General features: G+C 34.8%; 4 protein-coding genes and 1 pseudogene across 7 annotated transcripts; 3 read left to right on the plus strand and 2 right to left on the minus strand.

Moving 5' to 3' along the window:
- Positions 1-880: 880 nt before the first annotated feature.
- LOC105125639 (uncharacterized) lies at positions 881-3,019 on the minus strand. The gene is made up of 4 exons (XM_011026182.1): positions 2,851-3,019; positions 1,653-2,525; positions 1,281-1,453; positions 881-1,193 (listed from the first exon to the last, which is right to left on the minus strand). Exons 2-4 carry the CDS (start codon positions 2,511-2,513, stop codon positions 1,046-1,048), a joined length of 1,182 nt encoding a protein of 393 aa, XP_011024484.1. The 5' UTR covers positions 2,514-2,525; positions 2,851-3,019; the 3' UTR covers positions 881-1,045.
- On the plus strand, positions 2,728-5,398 carry LOC105125852 (uncharacterized; annotated as a pseudogene).
- A 1,252-nt stretch (positions 5,399-6,650) lies between these two features.
- On the plus strand, positions 6,651-9,300 carry LOC105125640 (cytochrome oxidase complex assembly protein). Of its 2 annotated transcripts, XM_011026184.1 has the most exons (5): positions 6,651-6,879; positions 6,961-7,095; positions 8,221-8,408; positions 8,870-9,080; positions 9,129-9,300. In XM_011026184.1, the coding sequence occupies exons 1-4, from the start codon at positions 6,821-6,823 to the stop codon at positions 9,061-9,063; spliced, it is 576 nt and encodes a 191-aa protein (XP_011024486.1). In that variant the 5' UTR covers positions 6,651-6,820; the 3' UTR covers positions 9,064-9,080; positions 9,129-9,300. The 2 variants fall into 2 exon arrangements, with proteins under 2 accessions (XP_011024486.1, XP_011024485.1); XM_011026183.1 differs by having other exon boundaries at positions 8,870-9,300.
- A 5,046-nt stretch (positions 9,301-14,346) lies between these two features.
- Positions 14,347-20,898, plus strand: IAA11 (indole-3-acetic acid inducible 11). Of its 3 annotated transcripts, none has more exons than XM_011026187.1 (5): positions 14,347-14,993; positions 17,220-17,527; positions 19,719-19,854; positions 20,353-20,424; positions 20,541-20,898. In XM_011026187.1, the coding sequence occupies exons 1-4, from the start codon at positions 14,638-14,640 to the stop codon at positions 20,420-20,422; spliced, it is 870 nt and encodes a 289-aa protein (XP_011024489.1). In that variant the 5' UTR covers positions 14,347-14,637; the 3' UTR covers positions 20,423-20,424; positions 20,541-20,898. The 3 variants fall into 3 exon arrangements, with proteins under 3 accessions (XP_011024489.1, XP_011024488.1, XP_011024487.1); XM_011026186.1 differs by having other exon boundaries at positions 14,352-14,993; positions 17,217-17,527; positions 20,353-20,435; positions 20,541-20,869; XM_011026185.1 differs by having other exon boundaries at positions 14,354-14,993; positions 17,217-17,527.
- Positions 20,899-21,438: 540 nt separating this feature from the next.
- LOC105125643 (Leucine-rich repeat transmembrane protein kinase family protein) lies at positions 21,439-25,183 on the minus strand. The gene is made up of 2 exons (XM_011026188.1): positions 22,165-25,183; positions 21,439-22,054 (listed from the first exon to the last, which is right to left on the minus strand). The coding sequence occupies exons 1-2, from the start codon at positions 24,812-24,814 to the stop codon at positions 21,648-21,650; spliced, it is 3,057 nt and encodes a 1,018-aa protein (XP_011024490.1). The 5' UTR covers positions 24,815-25,183; the 3' UTR covers positions 21,439-21,647.
- Positions 25,184-25,357: the final 174 nt, after the last annotated feature.

Consider the following 25,357-nt stretch of genomic DNA (forward strand, 5'->3'; position numbering starts at 1 on the left):
CGAGCTTTTTTCTTCGTGGGATTGTTTGTCGTTTTGCTATATGCGGAGCCCAAATTAGCCCCCTTCCCATTTAGGGGTAAAATTGGATGTAATTTTGAATTTTGTTTGGAAAATTTATTTTGGTATTTTAGGTTTTTTTAGTTAGTGGATGCTCAATCTCTTTGGTGGATTTAAATTTAATTTTACGTATCAAATATTATTTTCTTTATATTTTTTAGATTTGTATTTTATAAGAGAGGTTTATTAGATTTTTAGAGATAAAGAAGTCATTGTGGATTATTCTACACGTAAAAATTGTCGATTATTCTGCTCATAAAGTAGTTAATTTCAGTGTTAATAAGTTTCTTTTGTTTTAGGTTTTGATAAGAAGTGTTTTATTTTAGTATTTTTGTTAATGAAGATTTTACTTGGTGTTTTGGATTAAAAAAATATTGAAAAATAATTTTTTTTTATTGAAAAAACTAATCCTGTGCAGGCCCAGGTATGTAAATTGAAAGCTCCACGCCTCTGGGCTATTTCTTTTGTTAATGGGCTATTTTTGTTAATGAAGATTTTACTTGGTGTTTCATATAAAATGTATTTTATTGTCATATAATTAAGAATATTATGAAAATTTTGTTTTATTAAATGAAAATAATATTCTAAGAAATATAATTATTAAATACAACTAAGTAAATAATTAATATTATAAGATTAAATATCTTAATTTTAATTGTATTTTGAAAATTTGTGATTGAATTTTTCTTATATCACTAAAAATACATTGCCTGCGTATTCATTTTTTTTAATTGAAAAATAATAGGCGCTCCGCGGTGGGGTGCTGAGTACAAAACTAGTGCCTACCAACTGCTGTCATTCAACACAGTTGACAGAGTGTTCTAATTTTGAGCAATTCTAGTATTGGAATCGAAGGCATTTATTGATAGACACGATGATCTTGATTATGATACAGTTTTTACATAGCTGGTGCTTTTCGCCATGGATTCTCTTCTCTTGTACCTTCCTCCTCTCTTTTCCATAACCACAATGGCTTCAGTTTAACAGCTTAACCTCTGGCAAAAGCCACTTCTCCTTCATGGAAATGTGGTGGCTTAGCATCGAAATCTTTCGGCGGCACCTTACATTCGACATCATCATCACCATCATCATGCTCTGTTTCCCATAGGAAACTAGCATATGCTGCGTGAACATGGCTGTAAACAAAGATCGAGAATTTGTTAAGCTGAAGCGCCTTGATGATCATAATCTGATTCTAGGATATAATGTTGTGCTTTTCTTACCAATCTTCTGGAGAAGCTTGAACCCCACGCTCGAAGTAGCTCGAAGCTCTATCTTGGTCTTGATGCAATTCCCATACTAACTTTCCATATTGTGACAGTATTTCACCATCTTTAGGATCTGCTAAGATAGCTCTGGAGTAATACTCCTCGGCTCCCTGAAGGTCTCGCTTTGTCTGCGAAATATTTGTGGTTTTAGCATCAGTTTTGAGCAAGTAACAGTTAAAAATTCCATGCGAGGGATGTGTTCTTAAGATCATCCGAGAAAGATAGAGACTGGTCGATTGACGCTCAAGCTGATTTAAACTATACTCGTTACCATTGAACCAAATAAAAAGAAAGAAATTAGACTTGAGGTAATGGAACAGGACTCACCTGATACAAAAATTGAGCATAGTTCCTCAAAAACAAAGGGTTGCCTGGATTTTCCTGCACCATCCTCTTATAATACTCCTCCGTGCCATGCATGTCTCCACCTCCTGAATCAAACTCATCACCACTACCACCTCCACTTCTGCCACCATAACCTCCACCACCACCATTTCCATTACTACCACAATCAATGCCAGGCCCTCTTGCAAGGTGCATCTCTTCACTAATCCACTCTCTTTTCTCTTCAAAATTTACGCTCCAAATCCTATCCATGACTCTCACCTCCTCAGTCAAAACCATGTTCTCCGTCTTATTACTTAAACCGAAGTGGCCATTTTCCGCCGCCGCATTCTCATCTAATTCTGCTCTCTCTTCCTCATCTTGGACGTCACTCTGATCTTCATCTTCTTCATCCTCATCCTCATAGCGACCTCGCAAAGTACTAAAAGAAAATGATGGTATAGTTTCTAACATCAAGCACTTTGATCTCCCGGAGACTTTCCTGGTTTGGTTCGGATTGTAGTGCTGTTCATCGTTGTTGTTAGAAGAATAGTCTAGTATCCGTTGAAGGTTTCCCTCAGACTGAGCACGACGAAAGCCTTGATGGGAACGACCAGAGAATTCAGAAATGGAAGGAGAGATGGGAGAGGAGTTGCAGGAGATGGTGCTGAGACAGAAGCAGCCAGTTTGGTGGTACGGAAGTTTGTTTATGCTTTGGTGGTGAATTGGGCTGTGCTTGAATGCGGTGTTAATATCATGGTGGTGATTGCTGCTGCTGTTGTTAGCGCTGTCGGAGAAAGACGAGAGCAGGGATCCAAGAACTGGTGTTGAAGAGCTCCTTAGCAACATGGTTGCTTGTGACATGTAGCCCTTTAGCTGTTAAAACCAAGGGTCAAGGGTGTAAGATTCCGTGAATAGATCAAGAAAGAAACAAAACTCATGGAAGATAAGATTTTAAAGGCTCGGAACCAAAGCCAGAGGCCGAAGCTAATAAGCTAGCCATGCTTAAATGTCCAACCCCTAGAAGACAAAACTCAATAAAAAACTGCTTTACAGTTGAGCAAATGCCCTGAAAGTAATGTCCTATAGGGTGGAATTGGCTTTACAAGCCATGGTGTCTATGGACACGGGACAAAGTCAAATCAAGCCAAACTACATCCTTGAGCAAGAGCATCACAAGCAAAATGAAAAGGCACTGTACCCTTTTGAGATGCAATCACGCAAAAGCGAAACAGTCCCTTGAGCTTGAACACCTCGTATGAGATTAGTCGAAGAGAAAGAAGCCAGCTAGCCCAGAAGGATGACAGACTAGATGAACAAGACCATCTAGAACTTCGTCAACAACCTGCATTTATAGCATAGTAAAGAGGGGGGGGGGGGGGGGGGGGGGGGGGGAGGAAAAGGTCTTTGACATGATAGATTATTTGTGTGGTGGAGAAATCTTTGATGCTAGCTGTGAGATGGGGCTGGCATGATAAAATATCAACTCGTTTTCCTAGTACAAGTTGTTAAAGCAAGTCCATTCATTCTACAGTTGCAGGACACATGGAAAGTTCTCGTCGTTGAACTTGAAAATTAGGAGGCGGATGCTCTTCGGATGCCACCACCGTCTTTGAAAAGTCTACATTGTTTTTTCTTGCTTAGATCGTTGCTACGAAACACGAACCGGGCCGGTTGAATGACTCGGAGGCTAAACAGGTTTGAATTAAAAAAAATAGGGTGAAAACTAACCCGACTTAAAAACTAGAGTTGACTCTTGATTGGGTAAGAAATTAATTGATTTTTAAAAAATAAAATGGTCAAAAACCATATTTTAAGATATTTTTATTATAAAAAATATATTAACTTGTTTGATCCTTGCCTCGAGCAGGTTTTAACCATGAACAAATTAGTTTTAGATTTAATAAAAAAAATATATTATAGATTGTAGAGTTATTATTGTAATTTTAATTGTATACTAAATCATTTATTTTTAATATAATTTTACAAGTTTTTATTTTAAAAACTTCAGAATCTATTTGGAAAAATTATATAGTCTATTGATTGAAATAGATGGACTAACCACTTTAAAATTAAAAAAATGAATTATTAATAAATTATCAAATCAATTATTCAAGATTTACGAGCGAGTAGTATTACTCTCATGGTAAATTTACATTTCAAATTTATTATTTAAAAATCATAGAAAAATTAATAATTTAAATTTATAACATGATGAAACATGGCACGAAAGAACACGCCGCAGCAGCGTCATGTTTAATGTTTTGGAGTCTAGCTTGACACGTGTTCTTTACCAGCTATTGCTGTCTAATTTGGCTTGTTCTTTTGCTTCTTGCCGTACACGTGGCGCTCACGGTGGATTCTCCCATGCAGAACGCGTGCGTTTTATCGTTTGTCTGGGTGTAGAAAACAAGCAAGTTCATCTTTTGTCCGGTTACTGAATTTCTCTGGGTACAATGTGCTCTCAAATTTGTGTTTGCTTCTCATTTCTTGATGGGTATAATTGATTTTTTTTGATAAAAAAATAGATACTGAAAATACAAAAACGCGTTAGAATTGAAAAGATGCGGATAAAAATGGAATTCTAGATTAGATATATATATTTTAAGAACAGGAAAATATGTTTTTTCCCCCCTCCATTTTCCCTGTTTTTTCTATCTCGATACACTAACCAGTGCCATCTAATTACTGTTTAATTAAAAAAAAATAGTTGATCAAGCCTGAGCCTGATTGCTGATGTTTCATTTCTCATTTGGATTGGATATAACGGAAAAGAAAGAGCTTTGAGAGTGGCTTCGCATGACTTTGCCTTGTCATCTCAACAGTGCTAATTTGTGAAGTTGGACTCTGTTCTTTTGTTTATAGTCTTCTAGGTGGTGGCTAATGTCTTGAAGAAACGTTGTCCTTCATGCTTTGTAGTTTGAAAGAACCTATCAATTGCTTTAATGGTGTTTGGAGTCCAAGGCCCAGCCAACGAGGAATGCGAGGGAAAGGTGTTTCAGTTGGAACATTTTTCTGCGGCTACTGGGCCTCTCAAGAGGAGTTGAACATTGCTTGCTTGAAGAATTTAGATCTGATCATCAACTACATGCCATGCCAAACCTTGAGCAAATCCATGCACTCATCAAGCACTACGGCCACGGGCCTTCGGTTTTCTTTCATCCTGATGAAGTCTATTTGCCATCTTCTATGTCACGGTTTTTCAAAAATGGAGCCCTCTTGTACAGAGCTGGGGATTTGTCCGGCGAACCCATAGATGCTGGGGGCACTAATTTTCCAGGCGGAGGGGAAAATGATGGTCATTTTGGAGAGACTTACCTTCCAATGACAGAAGACATATTGTCAAACAGGGCAACTTGGAAAGTGCTAAACTTTACGTCCATGCGAAGCCTTGCTCTAGTTGGGACTTTCACTGATCTTGCAATGTGGGTTTTCTGTCCCTTCAATGGACCAACTGAATATTGCTCTCGACATAATTGGGCAGCATGCAGGCGATGGGGAGCATTTCACTCCCGCGCATGCAACTTACTGGACAGCTATGGAACAGTGGTGGTGAAGGTGTTGAAGCTTATGATTTGGTGTGCATAGCCGGGAACAGAGCTACTGTTTACTCGTCAAAAAGTGGACATGCTAGCTTCCCTCATCCCGGGTGTTACATTCAGGGTTCCCCTAAACTTCGGACAGGAATAAGGAATGATGCAGCACGTAGTAGTTTATACGTGGATTAAAGCATGAAGCATCCATTATGAAAATATGGCAGCAGAGTATCTTCAAGAACTGAGCTAGATAAGATTATTAATCATTTGCCTGAGAGTATAGATATTCAGTGAGAACATATTTGATAAGTTACCAGTGGAGCTCTATGGAGAAGAAGCTTCTACTGGGCCGAAGGAGAATAACGACTGGGTGGGGGATGGAAGAGGCTAGCTGTCCTCCTCCTTATTGCAGACTCTACCTCATTGGCTCTCATTACTCTCTGTCCTATTTTACACTGCTATAGAATGATTAACCTTCAAGAGGTATCCCTTTGTGTGTTTATATCTCATTGTTGTATAGATTTATAATCGAGTTAGAGTATGGTTCCTCATCAAGCGAAAGTTTTCTGGGACACAGAAATCTGGCTGACATGTATCCTGTGTGGAGGTGCAGCAGCTCTTCCACATGCATCTGCCCTGTATGTTGCTGTTTTTCCTGTAATTGATTCAAATGGCCAGGTATAGGATCATGAAGGCTTGTGATTTGTGAATGTAACAGATAGATCATTACCTGGATTCTTCGTGTAGATTCACTGTCTTTTTTTTTTTTTTTCATCCTCAAATTTCTGTTGTAGTTTCCGGGTTATCTTATAATCATCATAATTATATCAGATAATTTTTATGCAATTTAAATTTAAATTTAGGTTAATTAAGAGTTAATTCAAGAAATTTTTTTCTATTAATTTTAATTTTTTAATTTCATCATCATATTTTTTTATAGGTTAATTGAGTTATCTTTATATTAATTAAGTTGTTTAAATTATATTAAAACAAATCTTATACAAATAAATTTTAAAATTTAAATTTAAATTTAATAAAAAAAATAAATTAAAAAATTAAGTCATTAAACTACGGTTAATAACATTAATAGATAATTTTATAAAATTTTAGAATAAATAAATTACAAAATTAAAAAAATTGATTCGTTAAACTGCGGTTAATAGCATTATCAGATAATTTTATAAAATTTTAAATTAAAAAAATTAAATAATTTTTTATATCAATTAATATCTTTAGCGTTCATGAGTTTTTAATTGAAAGCTTTTTAATATCCATGTTTTGTTCGAATTCTACTCTTTTTTAATGAAAATTGACATCATTATTATATCATGATACAGAGAATTTAACCGTTTATGTTAAGTGATTCTGAACGAAATTAAATTAAAAAAGCTTTAAAAAAAATAGTTTAGGTGCAAACTGACACTACCCTGCAAGCTTGAGGGTCTATTTAATGCTTGCCCTTCTCTCTTTCTATATGTGTTCCAATCCAGTCCATTAAAAGCCAAATCTCTTGAGTTCGCTGCAGTCTCTCGGTAAAACGGTGTGAATGGCGGCTTTGACAAATCGCTGCAGCTAATCCACCAGCTCTAACCCCAAAAAGCACTTGTGCAAATCCTAGCAGTGACAGACAGACAGATGTTGGCAAGAAGATTTATTTCCTTGTTCAAGAACTCCCCAAGTTCCCAAACTTCAAGGTAACCGACGCTTCTCTTCTACCAAACCAAGAATCCACCTTTTAAATTTTAATTTAATTCGATTTAATTTTGCACAATTAGTGGAGGGAAGTACTTGGATGAAGGAAAGAGCAAGTCTTATGGTCGAAAGGCAGTTACTTTTGTGTTGGTTACGGTTACAGGTGGTGTGGCCTTGAGTGCTCTTGATGATCTTGCTATTTATCATGGCTGTAGCAGGTAATTTACATTTTTTACTGCGTTGATCACAAAAAGTTGATTTCTTTTTTCTTTTTTTGTTGTGGGATTTGGGGAATTGATGCCTTGATGGGGTTGCTTTTGTTAGATGATAATGTTTGTTTGAACTAAGAAATTAGAATGGTCCTTAAAATTGGTTCAAATGGAGAAGTAATATGTTTTGACCCCCTATATTGGCAGTTTTTACTTGAACATGATTATCAGGATTTTGTAGATTTAATGTTTCTTTATTGGTTGCACCTTCGTTAGGCATGATATCCATTTAGGGATCGTCTGTGAATGCAAGCAAATCGGTTTGTCTCTTCTTATTTTCTTGGACAGAATGAATAGATAAGTAAAGGTTGCAATGTTAGGGACCGGTGAATCATGTGATTTTCAAGCTATTTTGCTTCAATTGTTAAAGATTGAATAGATATGTAAAGATTGCACCTTCTTTAGGCATTATCCATTTCGAAGTTGCCTGTGAAAGCAGTCATATTGATTCGTCTCTTCTTAGTTCCATGGATGGATTGAATTTTGAGCACTGGTGCATCAAGCGTTTCTTTTGCTTCAATTGTCAAGCAGATAACCTGCAACATTTATTTCTGATTTTATGCATTCCTAGAGCTTAAGAAAGAAACCTTGTTATCATGATTGAAACCCAAAGTTGCTTTAATGTATAAGTCAACACCATAGCCATGCTGAGATCACCAATGCCACCACAAACACACCACTGCTGGCTTTACTGCCCCCTCAACTAGCACAAGAGTACTGTTACCTGTATCAACATCTCTTGTATCACAAACATGTTAATGATGAGTCAGTACTGGACCGTATTGATTATTTAAAATCAAGAAACAGCCAACAATGTAATTGATAGAGAATTTAACTAATCATATTTAGTGTGAATGAAGGAAAAGGGCAGTTAGAGGAGGGTTTTTATGTGGATGGTGAGGGTTCGATGGTTGGGTTGGAAGGAGGATGCTTGGGGAGGTTGTCAGGGAATTGTCCAATCAACTTCGGAAATTCATACTTTTCCGGCAATATTTGATTGCTGCTTGGTCAATTGTTGCCTTGTGTGATTTCTCATCTTGGTAACATATTTTTAGTTCACTATTAAATTTTCAGCAAGGCCATGGAGAAAGCCAGCAATAGTCAAGAAATCAAAGATGCTATTGGGGAGCCGATTGTCAAAGGTCCATGGTACAATGCATCTCTTGCTGTAGCTCACAAGAGGCAGTCTGTGTCTTGCACATTTCCTGTGTCTGGACCACGTGGCAATGGAGTATTCCAATTGAAGGCAGTTCGTAATGGAGGTTTGTGCATTAGTGATCTACTATTTTTCCTTTTACAGTCTTCGTGTTTGATTTGTACTTTGAGCTTTTCATACCTGCCAAAGCCTATCCTACCATGCTCAAAGACTTGACCTGCATAAGAACCCTTGCTCAGATATGTATATCATTGCTAGCTTTTTGCTGCTAATCCTTTAGAACTTTCTGCACTGGTCCCAAATGTAAATTCTGTCGAGGGGCTCTTCTGCTTCTACTGTGTGTGAGTGCATACCTTGGGATGGACTGTTCATCACCTCCTCCCATGCTCATACCGGGGGCTAGCTGCCAAGACTGCAGGCTGTCAGCTGTTATATTTAATTGAAATAAGAAAAAAGTCATGCCCCTTTCCTGTTGGAGTCTCCACACACACATCTGGGGCTGCCTATTTATTTTGTATTTGTAGCCTATTTCTAAGCTAACAGGCAAATAACATTTTTCTCTATCAGATGACAGTTGGTTTTCATTTTTCCTTCCCCGGAACTGGGAAATCCTGATAATGGAAGCTCTCCTTCATATCCCTTCTAATGAAGAAAGGCAGCAAACCATGCGGATTAGTCTCTCAGACAGCTTCTCATCTCCAGCTTGTAAGACATGCACCGAATGCCCGCAGCAGGAATCCCAAGATCCGGAGAAGAAATGAGAAGGTGCATCCTATTTATGGGGTATGCTGAATGTGGTGATGATTTTCAGATTTCTGTTTCATACAAGTCCCTGTTCTTTCTTAGATCGCATCATATGAATGAAGCTAGATCTCATGTGCTCATAAGAATTTACGCTGACTGTCCTAATGTAATTTTTTAGGGCATAACGTTAGTAAATTGTAGTTATGGGATTAAGTTCTTTTTTAATTTAATTTATTTTAGTTTGTAGTTGGCGGTATTTTTGTATTTTAATAAACAAAATATTTTTAAAAAGCATGTTTATATTGGTACACTTTTAAAGTGGGTAAAGTGTGTTTGAGAGTGTAATAATAATTATTTTTTAAAATATTTTTTATTTGAAAATATACTAAAAAAAAATTTTTTTTTAAAAAAAATTTTAATATTAGTAAATTAAAATGACATGAAAATATATATAAAAATAATTTCAAGTAAAGAAAAATAATAATAAAAATAATTTCAAGAGGGCACTTATATTTTGTGTTAGAAGCTCCTTCTTCAGCTTGGGTTAATGACAGTTTCTAAGGTATTCTCTGCAAATCAATTTTCCTGTTAATCAACAATACTTTTAACAAGCTCAATAATAAAAATAATCATTATTATATTTAACTCTCAATGTTTCATTTTGATTTTTAATGAAATTAATTATATATAACTTCATCATTTAAATTTTTTATTAATAATTTAAATGATTAACCAGCATAAACATTTTATCATACTTTTATTTTTTTTTATTTTTCCTTGTTAACTTGTATTCTAATTACACCATGGTATAGCTAAAATCCTCATACTAACTTAAACCATAACTAATTTAACTCTCCCTTCATCATTGTCGGCCAACCCTAGAGAAGAAAACATGAACCATTTGATTTCTATATTTTTTCTTATTTAGGAACTATTTACCTTATTCTTTTGTCTAATAATTTCTTCAACTGTACTAAATTCTTAATTTATTAAACTTGTCATCATGAAGTGAAATAACATCAAATACTAAAACATCATTATTTATAACATAATCACAACACAAATGAATCGTTGGATTATATATAAAATATATTTTTAAACAAAAAACATTGAACTTTAGCAGACCTCTATTTAGGGCAATGTTAAATATTGAGAAAATATGAAAAAAGAAAGAGCTTAAAAACACAAATGGATTGTTGGATTATATATATATAAAGAGAAACGAATGGGCAAAAAATAAATAGTGACTTAGCAAACATGCATGATTACAATAACTAAATTTATTAATATTAAATTTAAAATTTACGTAACATATGTTTAAACATGACTTAATATTAATAATCTTAAAAAATACATGTGACTTAATAGAATTAATGAGCCTCCAACCACTCGGACACATGTATATATACAGAAAGATATTAAACCCAACTTGACTAATAACCCCCCAAAGATCTAGATCATAAATTATATGGATTACTTCGGATTAATACAAAATAATATTATTTTACATTAAAAAAATATTATATTAAAAAAATAAAAATAAAGAAATCAAATCAAATTTGAATTGGATCACGAATTGATTTGATTAGTCAGCTAGATTTGATAAAATTATTTTTTAAAAATTTAACTTGAATTAAATCTAGATTTATAATTGTTAAATTAGCCAGTCCAGATAGATCAGGCAAGTTTAAACAAAGTTAGGCATATAATTAAATCGCATTAGGAAAAGGAAATACGAGACTTGTGTCTGCCAGGTGGACGACATGAACTAAAGGGTTCGATGTCTTTAAGTGGAAAATATTGTAAAGAAAGGGTCCTCGTGGCACACGGGAAAGGTGTTGGTGCTCATTACCAAAAGCAAAGCAAGCCAACATTTCTCTTTGTCGGACTCCAGAGCCTTTTATTAACCACGGACCTCAAAGCCCGTTCATTCCTATTTACCTTTTCTTTTCAGAAGCATTGGTCTTGTTGATTCGAGGTGTTCTTGGAATATTTCACGTGAGAATTAAACTTTTTTTTATACTTCTGCGTGGTATATGTTTTTATATTGGTTTTAAAATCTGAATTAAAAAAATGGAATTTAATTTTTTAATTATTTTTTTAAAACTCAACCTGGCCTAGCTGAATAAAATAATTCAAAGATTTGATTTAATCAGAATATTTTAAAAAAAAATACTTTTAATATTCATTCTATCATATTTAGATAACTTTATAAATTAACCATGTAAAATTCAAATCCAAGAACCTAATCTAGCCTTGATATTGAAAGAGAATCTTGCCAAATAATTGATTTTACACTTCTCCTCTTCTCTTTCCTCTCTACCATGTCTTTCCTCACAATATCATGGAATTTAATTCTAAACTTGAGCTTCTGGAGTTTAAGAAAAGTTGAGGAAGTAAGTTATTCTCTTTTTTATTGTTTTTTATTAGGAAATTGATGTTTGGATGATAATAGAAAAGTTTAGGATTTTTATTATGATTCGATGATTAAATAAATTTTAATGTAAGCAAATAACTAAGTATTTCGTCTATTGTCTAATTTGATAATTTTATTTGATTTTTGACATCTATTTTATTACCTTTCTCCACACACACACATTTTGATTTTTGACATCTATTTTATTACCTCTCTCCACACACACACACATATATATTTACACACACATACATATATATATATATATATATATAATTTTATATATTTATAAATTGCTAAAATATATATTAAATATTGTTTTTTTATAAATTAATTGAACACAACTCTCTATTTAAATATTATTTTAAGTTCTTAACTTCCGTTAATAGATTTTTAACTCTTATTTTTTGTTTTATTTTTGCTTGTCTTATTAGTTTTGAGAAATATTTAAAAAGTTATGAAATAATGCATTAATTTTATATATATTTGTTTTATGGTATGTATGCTTTAAGACTTAACATAAATGAGATGTCTTTAAAGTATTATTGCTCACAAATTTAAAATTTATGTTGTGATAGGCTCACTGCATGACTGACTCGATCGAGTTAATATCAATGGTTTGGAAAGGAAAAAAACCCAAACTAATGTTGTTTTAATAAAATAAAAAGATTCAGGTTAATTTAATAATACATAATTTAGTAAGTAATTGGTAATGCAATATCTTTACTTTGAGGTGTATTTTAAAAGTATGTTTCACTTGAAAAAATATCAAATTAATATATGTTAATTTCCTTTGACAATCTTAATATGCTAATTTTAAAAATAAAAAAATTATTTTAATATATTTTTATTTAAAAAATATTTTAAAAAAGCACTTAATATTAACTAATACACATTAAGCTATAAAAGCCTGTTTATTTTTGTTTTTTTTTGAAAAAAAATTTATTTTTTTACCTTGAATTGGTTTTTAATGTTTTTATATTTATTTAATATATTAGTGTAGAAAATAAATTTTTAAAATAAAAAATATTATTTTAATATATTTTTATATTAGAAAAATACTTTAAAGACTGTCCTGGACCAGGTCCGAGACGAGATGACAAGTGGCGGTCTTTTGTGGTGAAAGCTTTGTTGATGGGTCGCCATAGGGACGGTCTTAGGTGGTCACAGAATGATCGTTCGATCTGATTAAATCTGATTTGATCATGATGAGGTGGGCCCCGCGTGGTCCTATCTCTTACTTGTTGTTGAGCGGTGGGATGTTTGGTCCCACCCTTGTCGGCTTGTCGTTTGGAGGGGCATCACCAATGGGTCCCGCTTCTCAACCCACGATATTAAAGCTCCTGTCAGTAGACGCGTTCCACAATTTATCGTGATATGAGTGATAACAACACTTTTGGGCTTCATGGGCCGCAAGGAATTTTTTTTTTTATATATATATAACTCATAACTACATTATACACTAATCTGTGGGTTAAATTATTTTTTAATATAAAAATATTATTCAAGAAAATAAAAAACAAAAATCGAAGTTAAATGGGTATTTTTTTTTTAAATATAAGTTATTAAATCGATAATATCTTTTTATAAAATAATCTTGTTTTGCTTTTTTTGAATTAATCAAAATTTACTCAATTTTTTTTCTTCTGATTTATAACTCAAAGCTCGTTGCGTATCATATTTTAAAACTATGGTTCGTATCTCATAAGGAATTATTATTATTATTATTATTTTGAGAATAACAGATAGATGGCAATAAGCCTAAAAGACCTAAAAAACAAAGAAGGAATAAAGGAATTGCAACATGAAAACCAGGTGGTGGTGTTTACTGCCTTTAGATGTTTTTTAATTCTAATTCTGATATTAAAAAATATTAAATTAATTTTTTACTATTTTTTTATAATTTAAATATATTAATGATAAAAATTAAAAAAATATATCATGAAAAAATAAAAAGATACGAGAATATGGAACATTCCCTGGTGGTGCTAGGTGGGTGATGAGGGCCGAACAAACAATCATCAAGAACAATGGGAATGGGGTTGCCTTGCCTCTAAGGCTCTGGAAACTTTCCTAAGAACATCATTTATTGCACTTGCTGTGTTTTGTTTTTATCAGGACAGTCGACAGAAATGACCAAGTCTGTTTTTCTAGACGATTCCCTTTTAACTCCTGGGTTTTCAAATATTTCGTCATTTATAGCTTTTATCTTTATGTGTGACCGACCGACCACGTTGATTCAATGATCTACATCAGTTTTTCTATTTTTCTTTCAATTTGAGTATTAATTTGGTTAAATTTGATAAGTTAATTTTCGATTCAATTGGTCCTCAAATGATTTTTTTTTTAAATACTTATAATCATTTTATGTTTTTGTATTAAAAAAACAGGTTGATCCATGAATTTGCAAGTTAATCAATATAGAATTTAATCAACCCTAGATTTAAACTAATTAAGAAACATAGAAGAAGAAAAAAACCAGCTTCTCCCCGATCACAGCTTCTCCCGATCAAAAATTCAAGTTCACGCCTGTCATGGGTTCAAATGCACCTAGGGGCTTGATCTAGTGGTGGAAGGGGCTTATCTCTTTTCATTATACATGGGTTTGAGTCCTGGCATGCATATTTGTCACTCCCGTAGTGCCTTGCATGTCTACTGGGTTTGCAGGGTATTCAGTGAGCCGTGAAGATTAGTCATAATGGACGCAAGCTGACCCGAACACCCCACATAAATAAAAAAAAAATTCAAGTTCAAAGCTGGGTTTATTTTTTTAAAACTAATTAAAATGAAAGCATTTTGATTTTTTTTTGAAAAAAATCTTGGGTCGACCCTTTCTACCGTGACTTGAGCCTTTTCCTGTCGACCCCGCTCGGGTTTTAGAATAACGGGAAAGTGGAGGAGTTTTCAAGGGGCAAGAAGGTAGAGGGAGGCCTAAAAGCAGACAGGGAGGACCCACAATCATCATCAAGCTCTCCTTCCTCGTCCACCCCACCAAACTAAACTAAAAAATGTTACCTTTCCCCTTTGCTACTCTTTCCAAGCCAAGCCAAACCAAGCCAAACCAAATATCAATATCAAGCCATCAATTTTGTTGTTTCTCCTCTCATATATTTACGATTTCTTTGCTTCTAAATTAACCCTTTCGTGAACCTCTTCTTTCCCTTTCTTTTCTTTGATGCAAGGTGATTTTCTTGGTGGAGGAAGTGGTGGGTCGGTGTGTATGTCGACGGTGTCAATGGAGGATAACGTATTGATGTCATCTGAGGACTCGTCAAGCCCGGATGAGGGTGAACTTGAACTGGGTCTTGGTTTGAGTCTTGGTGGTGCTTCTGGTTTTAAGGATTTTGGTCAGCGTAGCAGTCAACAATATGCAAGGATTTTGACCGCTAAGGATTTGCCTTCCAAGGTTTCTTCTTCTTCTTCTTGTTCTTCAACGACTTCGTCTTCTTCTTCTACCTTGAGTAGAGCTAATGCTACCGCTGGGACTAAGAGGGCTGCTGATTCTGTTTCTGCTTCTAATGGTGCTGCCAGGTAGCAATCAACTCCCTAATAATCTTTATATTGCCAGGTAGCAATCAACTCCCTAATAATTTTTTTTTTATATATATATATTTAGATATTTTCTTGTCAAGTATTTACCTTTTTTATTTTCTCTGGTCTTGGTATTGTTGACTTGACTGATTTTGATGTTGAATTTTGCTTTGTTACGTTCTTGTTTCCTTTTCCCTCTTGCTGTACTTGCCATGAAAATTTGAGGTGTTTATGCATGTGCTGTTGATCCCATGATTCTTGTGCCTAGAATATTACTGTTAGTGTTCTTGTTTTGCCTTGATTAGGATCTTTTTCTATGTTTTCTTTCAATTGTTTTTTCTTAGCTCCCACTTTGGCTTGAATGAGAGACAAAGTGGAATTTACGTTTCAGTTTTTGGGTTATGTAATTTGTGAAATTAATGAATCAAATAGATTAATACATAATCTCAATTGTGAAACTCCCCCCCTGAAAAATGATTCCTAGTTTAAAATGTAAAAAGAATTATAGATTGTGACATCAAGTTGATTCTTAGTTTAACGTACTAATACATGGTTTTAAGAAATGAAGGCTGGTTCCATACCTCCAGATCTCTTCTCTCTTTGATGTATAATCTTTAAATCATCTGTGAATATTCTCATACCTTTAAGGATGAAGGTTTGGCAATGGTGCAGTCAACAAATTCTCTGCCTTAGCAAGTGACTATCATTTTTTTTTTTGCTTTTGAATAGAAATTGCATAATATGTTCATGTATATGCATAAATATTCACGGGCATCTTGTTTCCTGTAATAGATCAAGCTCAAGTTCGAAACTTGTGGTTGATGTGATGTCCACCGCTGCCTTCTTATTGTACCTTATAGCTAAAGAAGTATCAAAAACTGTTTTTGCTATCATTGGTTAAACACTGCCAAGTTATGTGTTGGAATTTTGTAGAGTGACCATGGAGTTGAGCCGTGTAATTTTGTTGTTTTGTTTCCCTTAGGAAAGATTTATACCGAGACTGATCACAAGTCACTCACCCCTTATCATTGAGCCAGGCCCTGAGACATGTTTAATATTTTTCATATAAGAAGCATTTTGATCCCATTTTTTTTATGGCACCTGGTAATGCAAATATTTTCCTTTCTGTTTTGGTAAGGTAGCATTGCCTTTATTATTAACTATGCTTGTTCCTGCCTGCTGGGCAGGTTAGATAACTTCAGTTTATGCAATGTATTTAAGTTTTTAGTGTTTTAATTTTTGATGCTGTTATACTAATGATTAAAATTTAATCCTTAGATGTCAATTATATGCATCTAGCAATAATATTTTATTTACATTTTTTGTAGTAGCAACAAATCTAATTTACATACACTGATATTTTTTATATAGAAAAGATCATATTTGCTGATCTAAACTAAAAAAATCCCCACATGCATCGTAAGTGGCTCACTGAATCTGATCTTTGAGCTGTTCTTGTTATCTTTATTATTAACGTTTTGCATCTATATTCCTAACTCAAAATTTAGCCACAATCCTATGTGTGGAACTCTTATCCAAGTACTAATCTTGATAAAACAATAAATAGTTCTTTGTAAAGCACTATTATGTTCTCTTCCAAACTATACAAACAATCAATTAAATACTACTAAGTCATAACTGAAAGTTTTTTTATGAGAAGTTGAGAAATTAAGCTTGATGAAGGAGATTGAAAATACATATAATTTTTTTTCCACAAGTTTTTGGATTAAATAATTAAAAGTGCCTCAATGATTTAGAGATGATAGATAGCTTGCAACTTTTATCTTCAGCTCAGGTAATAAGAAAAGTTATAGAAAGAAGAAATACATGAGACCACATTAATTAAAACAAATGCATTAATCGAAACATAAACTATAACAAATATAATATATAAGACTTGTTGTTCTAGTGTCTATATAATTAAGATGATTTCTAGTCCAAATATCGGATAGAAAGTTGGTCAAATTTAAGTTATAAATATGATTTATATTCTTATTGGTATGCACAATCTTATTGAGATTCATTTGAATAGTATACCACATGTGAATTAAATATTATGTGAAATGTCTAACAGAGGCAGTGACTACATTAATTCTAGATTGCTTGTTCTCGTGCCTCAATCCTTATAATTTATAGATATATAGATGTAGATATAGATATTCTAAATTTACTTTCAGCTACTGATGGCTTTGTTTCTGTATTATTTCATTTTGAATCTTGAAGCGGTCAAGTTGTTGGGTGGCCTCCAATAAGATCTCATAGAATGCACATCATGGTTAACCAGGCAAAGTCACAGGCTACGGAAGAGTTCAACTCAATGAATAAACGCAAGAATGCTGTGGAAGAGAAGGTGGGCAACAAAAACATTAATATTGGTAATACCAAGACTAGGACTTCCCTATATGTCAAGGTGAATATGGATGGAACCCTGATTGGTAGAAAGGTTGATCTGAATGCTCATGGCTGCTATGAGACACTAGCTCAAGCCTTGGAAAATATGTTCCTAAGAACTACCACAACTTTGAACATGTCACGTGAGTTTTTCTCATCCTTTCATCTGAATCTTATAAATGATGACTTAACCCTTTTAATGGGACTTAATTCTGGATTTTTAACCTGTCAGTTGGAACTAACTAGTGGCATTGGTCTTCTTGAAATTTGGGATGCTCAACCTGATTTGAAATATTACCAAATGTCACTTTTATATGAATGCTTCGCTAATTGCAAACCTGGCTTTGCTGGTTAGATATGTTTTTTCTCATTTTAGATGCCTAATATATGTCACGACCTGAATCTCGGGTCTGTGACCGGCAATGCAGGAGTGGTGTTGAAAGGACACTTCACCTACGCTAAGCCTCAGAACAGATGTATCAAAAGAACAATTTATTCAAAATACGTAGCATTTTATAATCTTAAGAAATATTATATTATTCAAAACTGATTAAAAAAAAAAGATAGTTTAAATATAATTTAGCTCGATAGAATGTTAGTACAAATCTAAGAATAGATGAGTACTCAGAAAAGAAGTACAAATCTAAGAATAGATGAGTACTCGGAAAAGAAAGCAATATATATATAAATATTCAAGAGATTGACTAATCGTATTAAGCAATATATATAAATATTCAAGAGATTGAATAATCGTATTCATCATATAATCAACATGCATATTTATTTATATTATATGCATATCAAAGATTATCCCACTCATTTGAAAGAAATATAGAACTAGAAAGAATGTTAGCGAAAGACCCGGAAATCCTATTGAGGATTGTTACGAGAATCTATAACAAATATGTGAAATATACTAAAAACAAACCAAAACAACACAATTTAAAGATTCCAATGCATGAAAGAAAACTATGCTCAGTCTTCTAAGTTTAGGGAATAAAACGAATAGGGATCAAAATGTAATTTTATCAAAACTGGAGGACCAAACTGTAAATACATAATCACACTGAAATTCCACCCATGAATCATCCTCAATTTTTTCTAGAATGAACCAAACTGTAATTTTATAAACTTTACGGACTAAAATGTAAATTCCTAAAATTAAGGGAGCAAGCTGAAAATATTCCAAATCAATTATCAAACTGGGATTCATCATCCTTAACCTTATAATAACACTGTCCAGAAACTCAAAATACAGTTAGGGGTCAAATTGTAATTTTTTCAAAGTTTAGGGACTAAACCGAAATTTTCATAAATCAAGGACCAAACATCTTCAACCTCAAGATCATTCTATCCAGATTTTAAAGCAAGGTAAAAAAATAAATTTCTTAACCCATAAAAATTAATTTAAGCAAATCAACTCATAAATCTTTATTTTCAACATAATTCTAATTAATCACCTAACATTAAACCCTTAATAATCATAAATCAATCTTAATAATATAAATTTTCAATCCTCATAAACCATAATATCTTTTTTAATCATTCCATAAACAAACTATAATCGAAAGTAGTATGAAAGAGAACCATTTACTTGTTATTTCCACCTTTGTTGAACCAAAAATTCACAATCTTAATAATATAAACTTTCAATCCTCATAAACCATAATATCTTTTTTAATCATTCCATAAACAAACTATAATCGAAAGTAGTATGAAAGAGAACCATTTACTTGTTATTTCCACCTTTGTTGAACCAAAAATTCAAGATCAAAAACTAAATCTTTGGTTTGAGGAGGGGAGGGTCATGGTGGCTATAAAAATTAGAAAAGAGGAAAGAAATTCTTTTGCAATTCTTACTTAAATACGTAGGTTAACGTAGATTGGGTTTGAACTGACTTGGGCTTAGGTTTGGACCTAAAGTTTGGGTCTTACAATATAGAATTTGGGCTTAGGTTTGGACCTAAAGTTTGGACCAAAAGTTTGGGTCTTACAATATAGATTTTGATGACTGATAATAAACAAATGTGAGTGCCTCATTTGTTTTGCTTGTTCTATGTGGAAGAATGTCTATGCATCACTTATAAGCTTATGCATGCATACACGCAATAAAATTCTTTTTGATTACAAACTTGATTTTTGAAGGATCTTCAGCAATATCAAGTTTCTTGGGTAGGGAAATTGAATATTTTTCAACGCAGCATATAAAAGTTCTAAAATAGCTGATTCAACTGTATGTCTAATCATAGAATTGCATTCTTTTACTTGAGTAAAATCATTAAGGTAGATAAACCATATAATAATCTAATTGCTGGTGATTATATGTGTTCTTAGGATTGAGCACACCTGAACATAAAATAATGATAGATGCAAAAAGACACTCACAATTGCTGGGCGGGTCATCTGAGTTTGTGCTCACTTATGAGGACAAGGATGGGGATTGGATGCTTGTCGGAGATGTTCCTTGGGGGTATGTACCATTCACTCAATATGATCATTTTGTACTTGATTGCTACAATTAAGGAATTACAAGGAAAACAAATTATTCTGTTATTGGATCCGACATTGATTGATACTTACATGACATATAAATGTATCCATTTACTGAAACTGGAAGCCTAAGCAACAAATTATTCTGTTATTGGATCAGACATTGATTGATACTTGCATGGCATATAAATGTATCCATTTACTAAAACTGGAAGCCTAAGCAAGAGAGGCTTTCCGATATTTTAAGGGTGACCAGATGGCTCTGACATCTTATTTGCAGATTATGATGGAAAAGTTTTCAACTATTTAAATTTGAAAATTACATTTGTTGGTGTTCTGTTTTCCTTTTCCCCCTCTTCATGGCTCATTAACAATTCATTGTCGTGCACTTTTGTAGCTTCTAACAATTCATTTTATATGGCCTGTTGGTGATGTGAATAATCTTCTTGCTTTTAACTTGTGTTTTGCATTCATTCAGGATGTTTATTAGCTCTGTGAAGAGACTCAGAATCATGAGGATGTCTGAGGCAACTGGACTTGGCAAATGAAAGTAAAATCAACGTTATGATTTACCTCTAGAATTTTCATTTTTCTTAACACTTTTTTTTAGACAATACAAAAATATTCACAGGTACTAATTAGGTTCGATCATTTCTTCATTTACAGCTCCAAGCTCGCAAGAAAGGAGTGGAAGACAAAGAACCAAGCCTATCTGGACATCTATCCCTAAATATAAGTAATGAAGAAAAACGCTGGATTGAAGAGTGATATACAAAGGAAAAAACAAAGAGTGTTTATAGTGAAAACATTTTGATAAAAAAGTAATTAATGGTCCTCAGCGGCTTTGTGTTGGATTTTGGTTGCTGTATGGTCTTATTATACTATTTGTTCATTCTTGTTATACCTCTGAAAATACCCACCTTACTGTTTTGGAAGCAACAAGCACCTTACCTTTTGCTGTAATATATACATGCATAGTCACTGAATGGCACTTACTGACCTGTAAATTCCTGAATGCTTAATCTTTTTCTCATCGTTAAGGAGGTGAAGAACCTTTTGCTATTGAACGTCTTGAGTATCATGTGTTAAGCTCATAGAATTTGGAATGCTTAGCCAATTACTTAGATTTATAATTTAGTGTTCATGATTATGTGGAATTAAACTCTGCGGATTATAAATGGAGTTGGTCTAGCTTTGCTGTAATATCTGATCTTTGTTATGGATATCACTTCCAAAATAGTTCTTATACTTAGCAGGTTATTTTTGAAGTTGCTCTAATGGGAAATGCTTGTGGACAATTAGTTCAAAAAGATTTATGGACTTTAGAGAGATGAGGTTTGTCTTTCATTTTTGCATCTGGGTGTGCTTTGTTTGCAGGCTGGATCCGAAGGTAATGCCAAAAAACAAGCTCTTGTAGTTTTTTGAGATTGATGAGAAAAAATTCTCCCTCGGAATTTTAAGCTTTTGGATCTGCTCTCCTGTTGTCATTTACTAGGGAATGGTGCACCAGTGTAGTAATTCATCAAGAGATGATGGGTTGTGAGCATTTTGTACTAGAACTTGATTGTTCTTAATACTCGTTGCTTGATTAATTGAAACCTTGGCTTATAGCACAAAAATGATTGTGTTCTGGTTTTGTGAGTCAAACTTCATATACCCATTAAACTTCTGGGCAAATAATTTGAACCTTTTGAGTACAGACATTAACAAAGACTAGATACAAAAGAAGAATCATGAAACAAAATAAACAGCAAGGGAACTCAATTAATGTTCCTATACAAGGCCATTTACAGGTGATGTGTTAAAGACTGGCTTATCTTTGTTACTATCATATCCACTGCCGTTGCTACTGCTTTTTCTCCTCGGTTTTGCCTCTCCAAGCATTGTTATCACATCTCTCATTGATGGTCTGTCCTTGGGGAGCTTGGCAGTACAAAGAAGTGCTATTCTAAGAACCAATAGCATCTCTTCTTGAACATGCTTGCAATTTCCTACATTCTGGTCTAATGCTTCTTCTAATGATCTGTTGTCTCTAATCTTTCTCCGAATCCATTCAACAATGTCGACAGATTCCCCAAACTCAGGATCTAAGGGCCGCTTTCCTGTAAGAAGTTCTAATAAAACTACTCCATAGCTGTAAATGTCAATCCTCTCATCAACTTTCAAGGTGTATCCATATTCTGCAAAAGGATGGTGTCAGAACGTTGTTATTTACAGAGAAAACATCTTGAAGCGAAATGGGATTGTTTAAATGTTCGTGGGAGAATATAAGAGAGCATTTCTCACTTACCAGGGGCAATGTATCCGTATGATCCTGCCACCATGGAAACTGTCTCGTTCTTCCTAATCATCATTCTTGCCAACCCGAAATCAGCGATCCTTGCTTCAAGATCTGTATCAAGCAGTATGTTATTGGACTTGATGTCCCGATGAATAACCGGTGGGCGGCAGTCATGGTGAAGATAAGCAAGTCCTTGTGCAACTCCAAGTGCGATATTATATCGCGATACCCAATCTACAAGCAACCTTCCTGCTTGTTTGCCATGCAAGACTTCTCCGAGGCTGCCATTGTGCATATATTCATATAGTATCATCATGTCGGAATCATTATGAAGAAAACCTAATAACCGAACAATATTTCGATGCCTTAGCTTCCCCAAGAGGTTCACCTCCCCGACAAAATCACTACTGCTTCCTGTTTCGATGTCTGCTCCTGATCTCCATAGCTTCTTTACTGCAACAACCGTGTTCGACCTAGGCACCTCAGCTTTGTAAACAGTCCCAGTTGCTCCCATTCCAATCACGTTTGATTCCTTTAAGCAAGCTAGAATATCAGAACTAGTGAAACCAAGCCTTTGGTAAGCCATCAATCTCCATGGCCACTCTCCACCGCCCATTTCGTAACTTTTTTCGAAGCAGCTTCCATTTGAATACCACCTTTTATAGAGAAGTCGAGCACCGACTAATGCAATCCCAACTGCTAAAACTGATGAAATCCCAATGAGCCACCCGGCAACCATGCGCTTTGTATGCACGTTTCTTTGCTCCGTTGCATTTAGCAAACTGTGGCTACATGGAGGCAGGACACCGCCACAGAGACCCACATTCCCGACAAGATCATCTGGATTGATGGCTCTTAGCAAGCCATTTGCAGGAACAGGACCTTGTAGCTTGTTGTACGAGACATTCAGCATTTCTAAGGCAGGGGAGGAGCCAAAATTCTCAGGTAATCCACCAGTTAAAGAGTTGTTTGATAGATCAAGAATGGCCAGTGCAGGCATCATTGCAACTGCTTTTGGGATTTCTCCAGTCAATCGGTTGTTCTTAAGATTCAAATTTACAAGTTTTTGACATGAAGCAATGCTAGCTGGAATGGAACCAGAGAATTGGTTTGATGAGAGATCAAGCGCAGAAAGTGAAGGACGGTCCTGGAACTGGTCAGGGATCTCACCTTCTAAGTTATTGTTTGAGGCCATGAAGGTTTCTAGATTTTGAATGGAAAGAACTGTGGAAGGAAGAGAGGATCGGAGTCGGTTTCTCGAGATATCAATGAAGGAAAGTGATGAAGAAAAGGCTAGATCAATTGGGATTTGACCAGTGAGGCTATTATTTGCCAACTCTAACCTCTGAAGCTGCCCTAATTTGCCAAGTCCAACTGGAATTGCCCCAGAAAGAAAATTGTTTTGCATACGTACACGAACAAGAGAGAAGCATGTTGATAAAGAATCAGGAATCGGACCTGAGAAGGAATTGTTGAAGAGAATGAGCTTGGTGAGATTACCACCATTACACAAGCTTGCTGGAATCTCCCCAGATAATGAATTGGATGATACGTCCAACCATTGCAATGGTGAATTCTTGCCGAGATCTCTTGGCAGTGGACCTGACAATGAATTGCTCCACAGCTCAAGCACTGATAACTGAGTCAACCCTCCAACTCCAGCAGGAATTGAGCCTGAAAGCTGGTTGGACATCAGATTCAAGAGCTGCAGGTTTTTCAAATTAATAATCTCAGCAGGGATTTCTCCTGATAAATTATTGTCAGACAGGTCTAATAGTTGCAGTGAAGTGATGTTTCCAATCGCCGCTGGAAGTTTGCCTTCAAGATTATTCTGATACAGGAATAGAGTCTCAAGTGCCTTAAGTCTCCCCAATTCAGCTGGAATCTCACCACTAAGATTTCCAACTGCCAAATCAAGATACTTCAGATTAGTGAGATCTCCAAACTCTGCTGGGATTCCACCTTCAAACTCATTGTATCCTATAATTATTTTCTCCAGTGATGAAAGCAGCCCCAGCTCTGCTGGTAATTGACCAGAGAGACTATTCCCAGAAAGGCCAAGAAACTTCAGCTTTCGCAAGTTCCCGAAAGATTTTGGAATGGATCCTTCAAAGAAATTCCCTCTGAGATCAAGAGTCTCTAGTGAAGTCGCATTGCCAAGATCCTCAGGAATAATTCCAGAGAAATTATTGCTTGAAGCATTTAGCGAAGTCAGACCAGCTGCTCTTCCAAGACCACCAGGAAAGCTACCAATAAAGAGGTTCTGACTCACATCAATGTCTTTCAGTGAAGTGAGATTGGATATAGCTTTTGTCAACGATGAAGAGAACCCATTGCAGCACAAGTTTAGAGAAGTCAAACTCTCTAGTCTTTGGATGTCATCGGATACATGTCCAGTGAGATTCATGTGGGAAAGATCAAGCTTTTCAACAGCTCCATTAGAGTTGCACCAAACTCCAGCCCAGTTACAGTGAGCTGAACTGGACAGTTTCCAATCTCGAAGACTATTCGATGGATCTAGAAGACCAGCTTTTAGAGATAGCAAAGCTGACACTTCAACACCGAGCGCATTTTTCTCAACCACCACAGCAGAACCAATCCCAACGCAACAGTATAACAACAAAACCAGGACTTGCAACCGCAAATTGTTCTTGTCCATTGGCTTTGTAGGCAGCCTATCAGTTCTCCACCATTTCAGTGACAGCAGTTAGTGAAGGTTGGGAGTGCCTCAGAGAGAGGCAGAGAGCTTTCGTGGGAAGAAATGGAGAGGAGATTAATTTGCGTAAGAGTAGTTATATAAGTAGCAAAGAAATGGTGATTAGTATAATCATCATAGAGGGAGCTCGTGAGATCTTGGGTTCCGCAATAGCTGTTAATCAGCAAGTAATGAGAGGGAAGCTTTTGGACCCATTGGAAGCTTCTCCGACATTAAACATGGCTAGAGAATGTGTTTTTTGATTCTTACTCTTGTTATATGCAAGCACATTGTTCTACTTCTGTTGTAGTAATAGCCAAAAACTTGGGGTGGCAAGTCTATCATATTTTTTTCAGGTGTGGATATCTTTTAGCTTTACAGGTACTTTTTTCCACCATTTTAAACCATTTTTATCAAATCTGCTGCGATTCCGTCGATTACCCGGGATCCAGTTAATTAAAAACCATCTCGGATCGAGTTTTACCACTATGATTTATCCTTGGATTC

Source organism: Populus euphratica, unplaced genomic scaffold (genome assembly GCF_000495115.2).
Source record: "Populus euphratica unplaced genomic scaffold, PopEup_1.0 scaffold58.1, whole genome shotgun sequence".
NCBI classification, from domain to species: Eukaryota; Viridiplantae; Streptophyta; class Magnoliopsida; order Malpighiales; family Salicaceae; genus Populus; species Populus euphratica.

Excerpts from the sequence above, each read along its gene's own strand:
- LOC105125639 (XM_011026182.1), bottom strand. The coding sequence starts at position 2,513 with ATGTCACAAGCAACCATGTTGCTAAGGAGCTCTTCAACACCAGTTCTT. Across the intron at positions 1,454-1,652 it reads ATGCTCAATTTTTGTATCAG|ACAAAGCGAGACCTTCAGGG; the intron begins GTGAGTCCTGTT and ends AATATTTCGCAG. Across the intron at positions 1,194-1,280 it reads CAAGCTTCTCCAGAAGATTG|CCATGTTCACGCAGCATATG; the intron begins GTAAGAAAAGCA and ends CTTTGTTTACAG.
- LOC105125640 (XM_011026183.1), top strand. The coding sequence starts at position 6,821 with ATGTTGGCAAGAAGATTTATTTCCTTGTTCAAGAACTCCCCAAGTTCC. Across the intron at positions 6,880-6,960 it reads CCAAGTTCCCAAACTTCAAG|TGGAGGGAAGTACTTGGATG; the intron begins GTAACCGACGCT and ends TTGCACAATTAG. Across the intron at positions 7,096-8,220 it reads ATTTATCATGGCTGTAGCAG|CAAGGCCATGGAGAAAGCCA; the intron begins GTAATTTACATT and ends TTAAATTTTCAG.
- IAA11 (XM_011026186.1), top strand. The coding sequence starts at position 14,638 with ATGCAAGGTGATTTTCTTGGTGGAGGAAGTGGTGGGTCGGTGTGTATG. Across the intron at positions 14,994-17,216 it reads GCTTCTAATGGTGCTGCCAG|CGGTCAAGTTGTTGGGTGGC; the intron begins GTAGCAATCAAC and ends TGAATCTTGAAG. Across the intron at positions 19,855-20,352 it reads GTCGGAGATGTTCCTTGGGG|GATGTTTATTAGCTCTGTGA; the intron begins GTATGTACCATT and ends GCATTCATTCAG.
- LOC105125643 (XM_011026188.1), bottom strand. The coding sequence starts at position 24,814 with ATGGACAAGAACAATTTGCGGTTGCAAGTCCTGGTTTTGTTGTTATAC. Across the intron at positions 22,055-22,164 it reads ATACGGATACATTGCCCCTG|AATATGGATACACCTTGAAA; the intron begins GTAAGTGAGAAA and ends ATCCTTTTGCAG.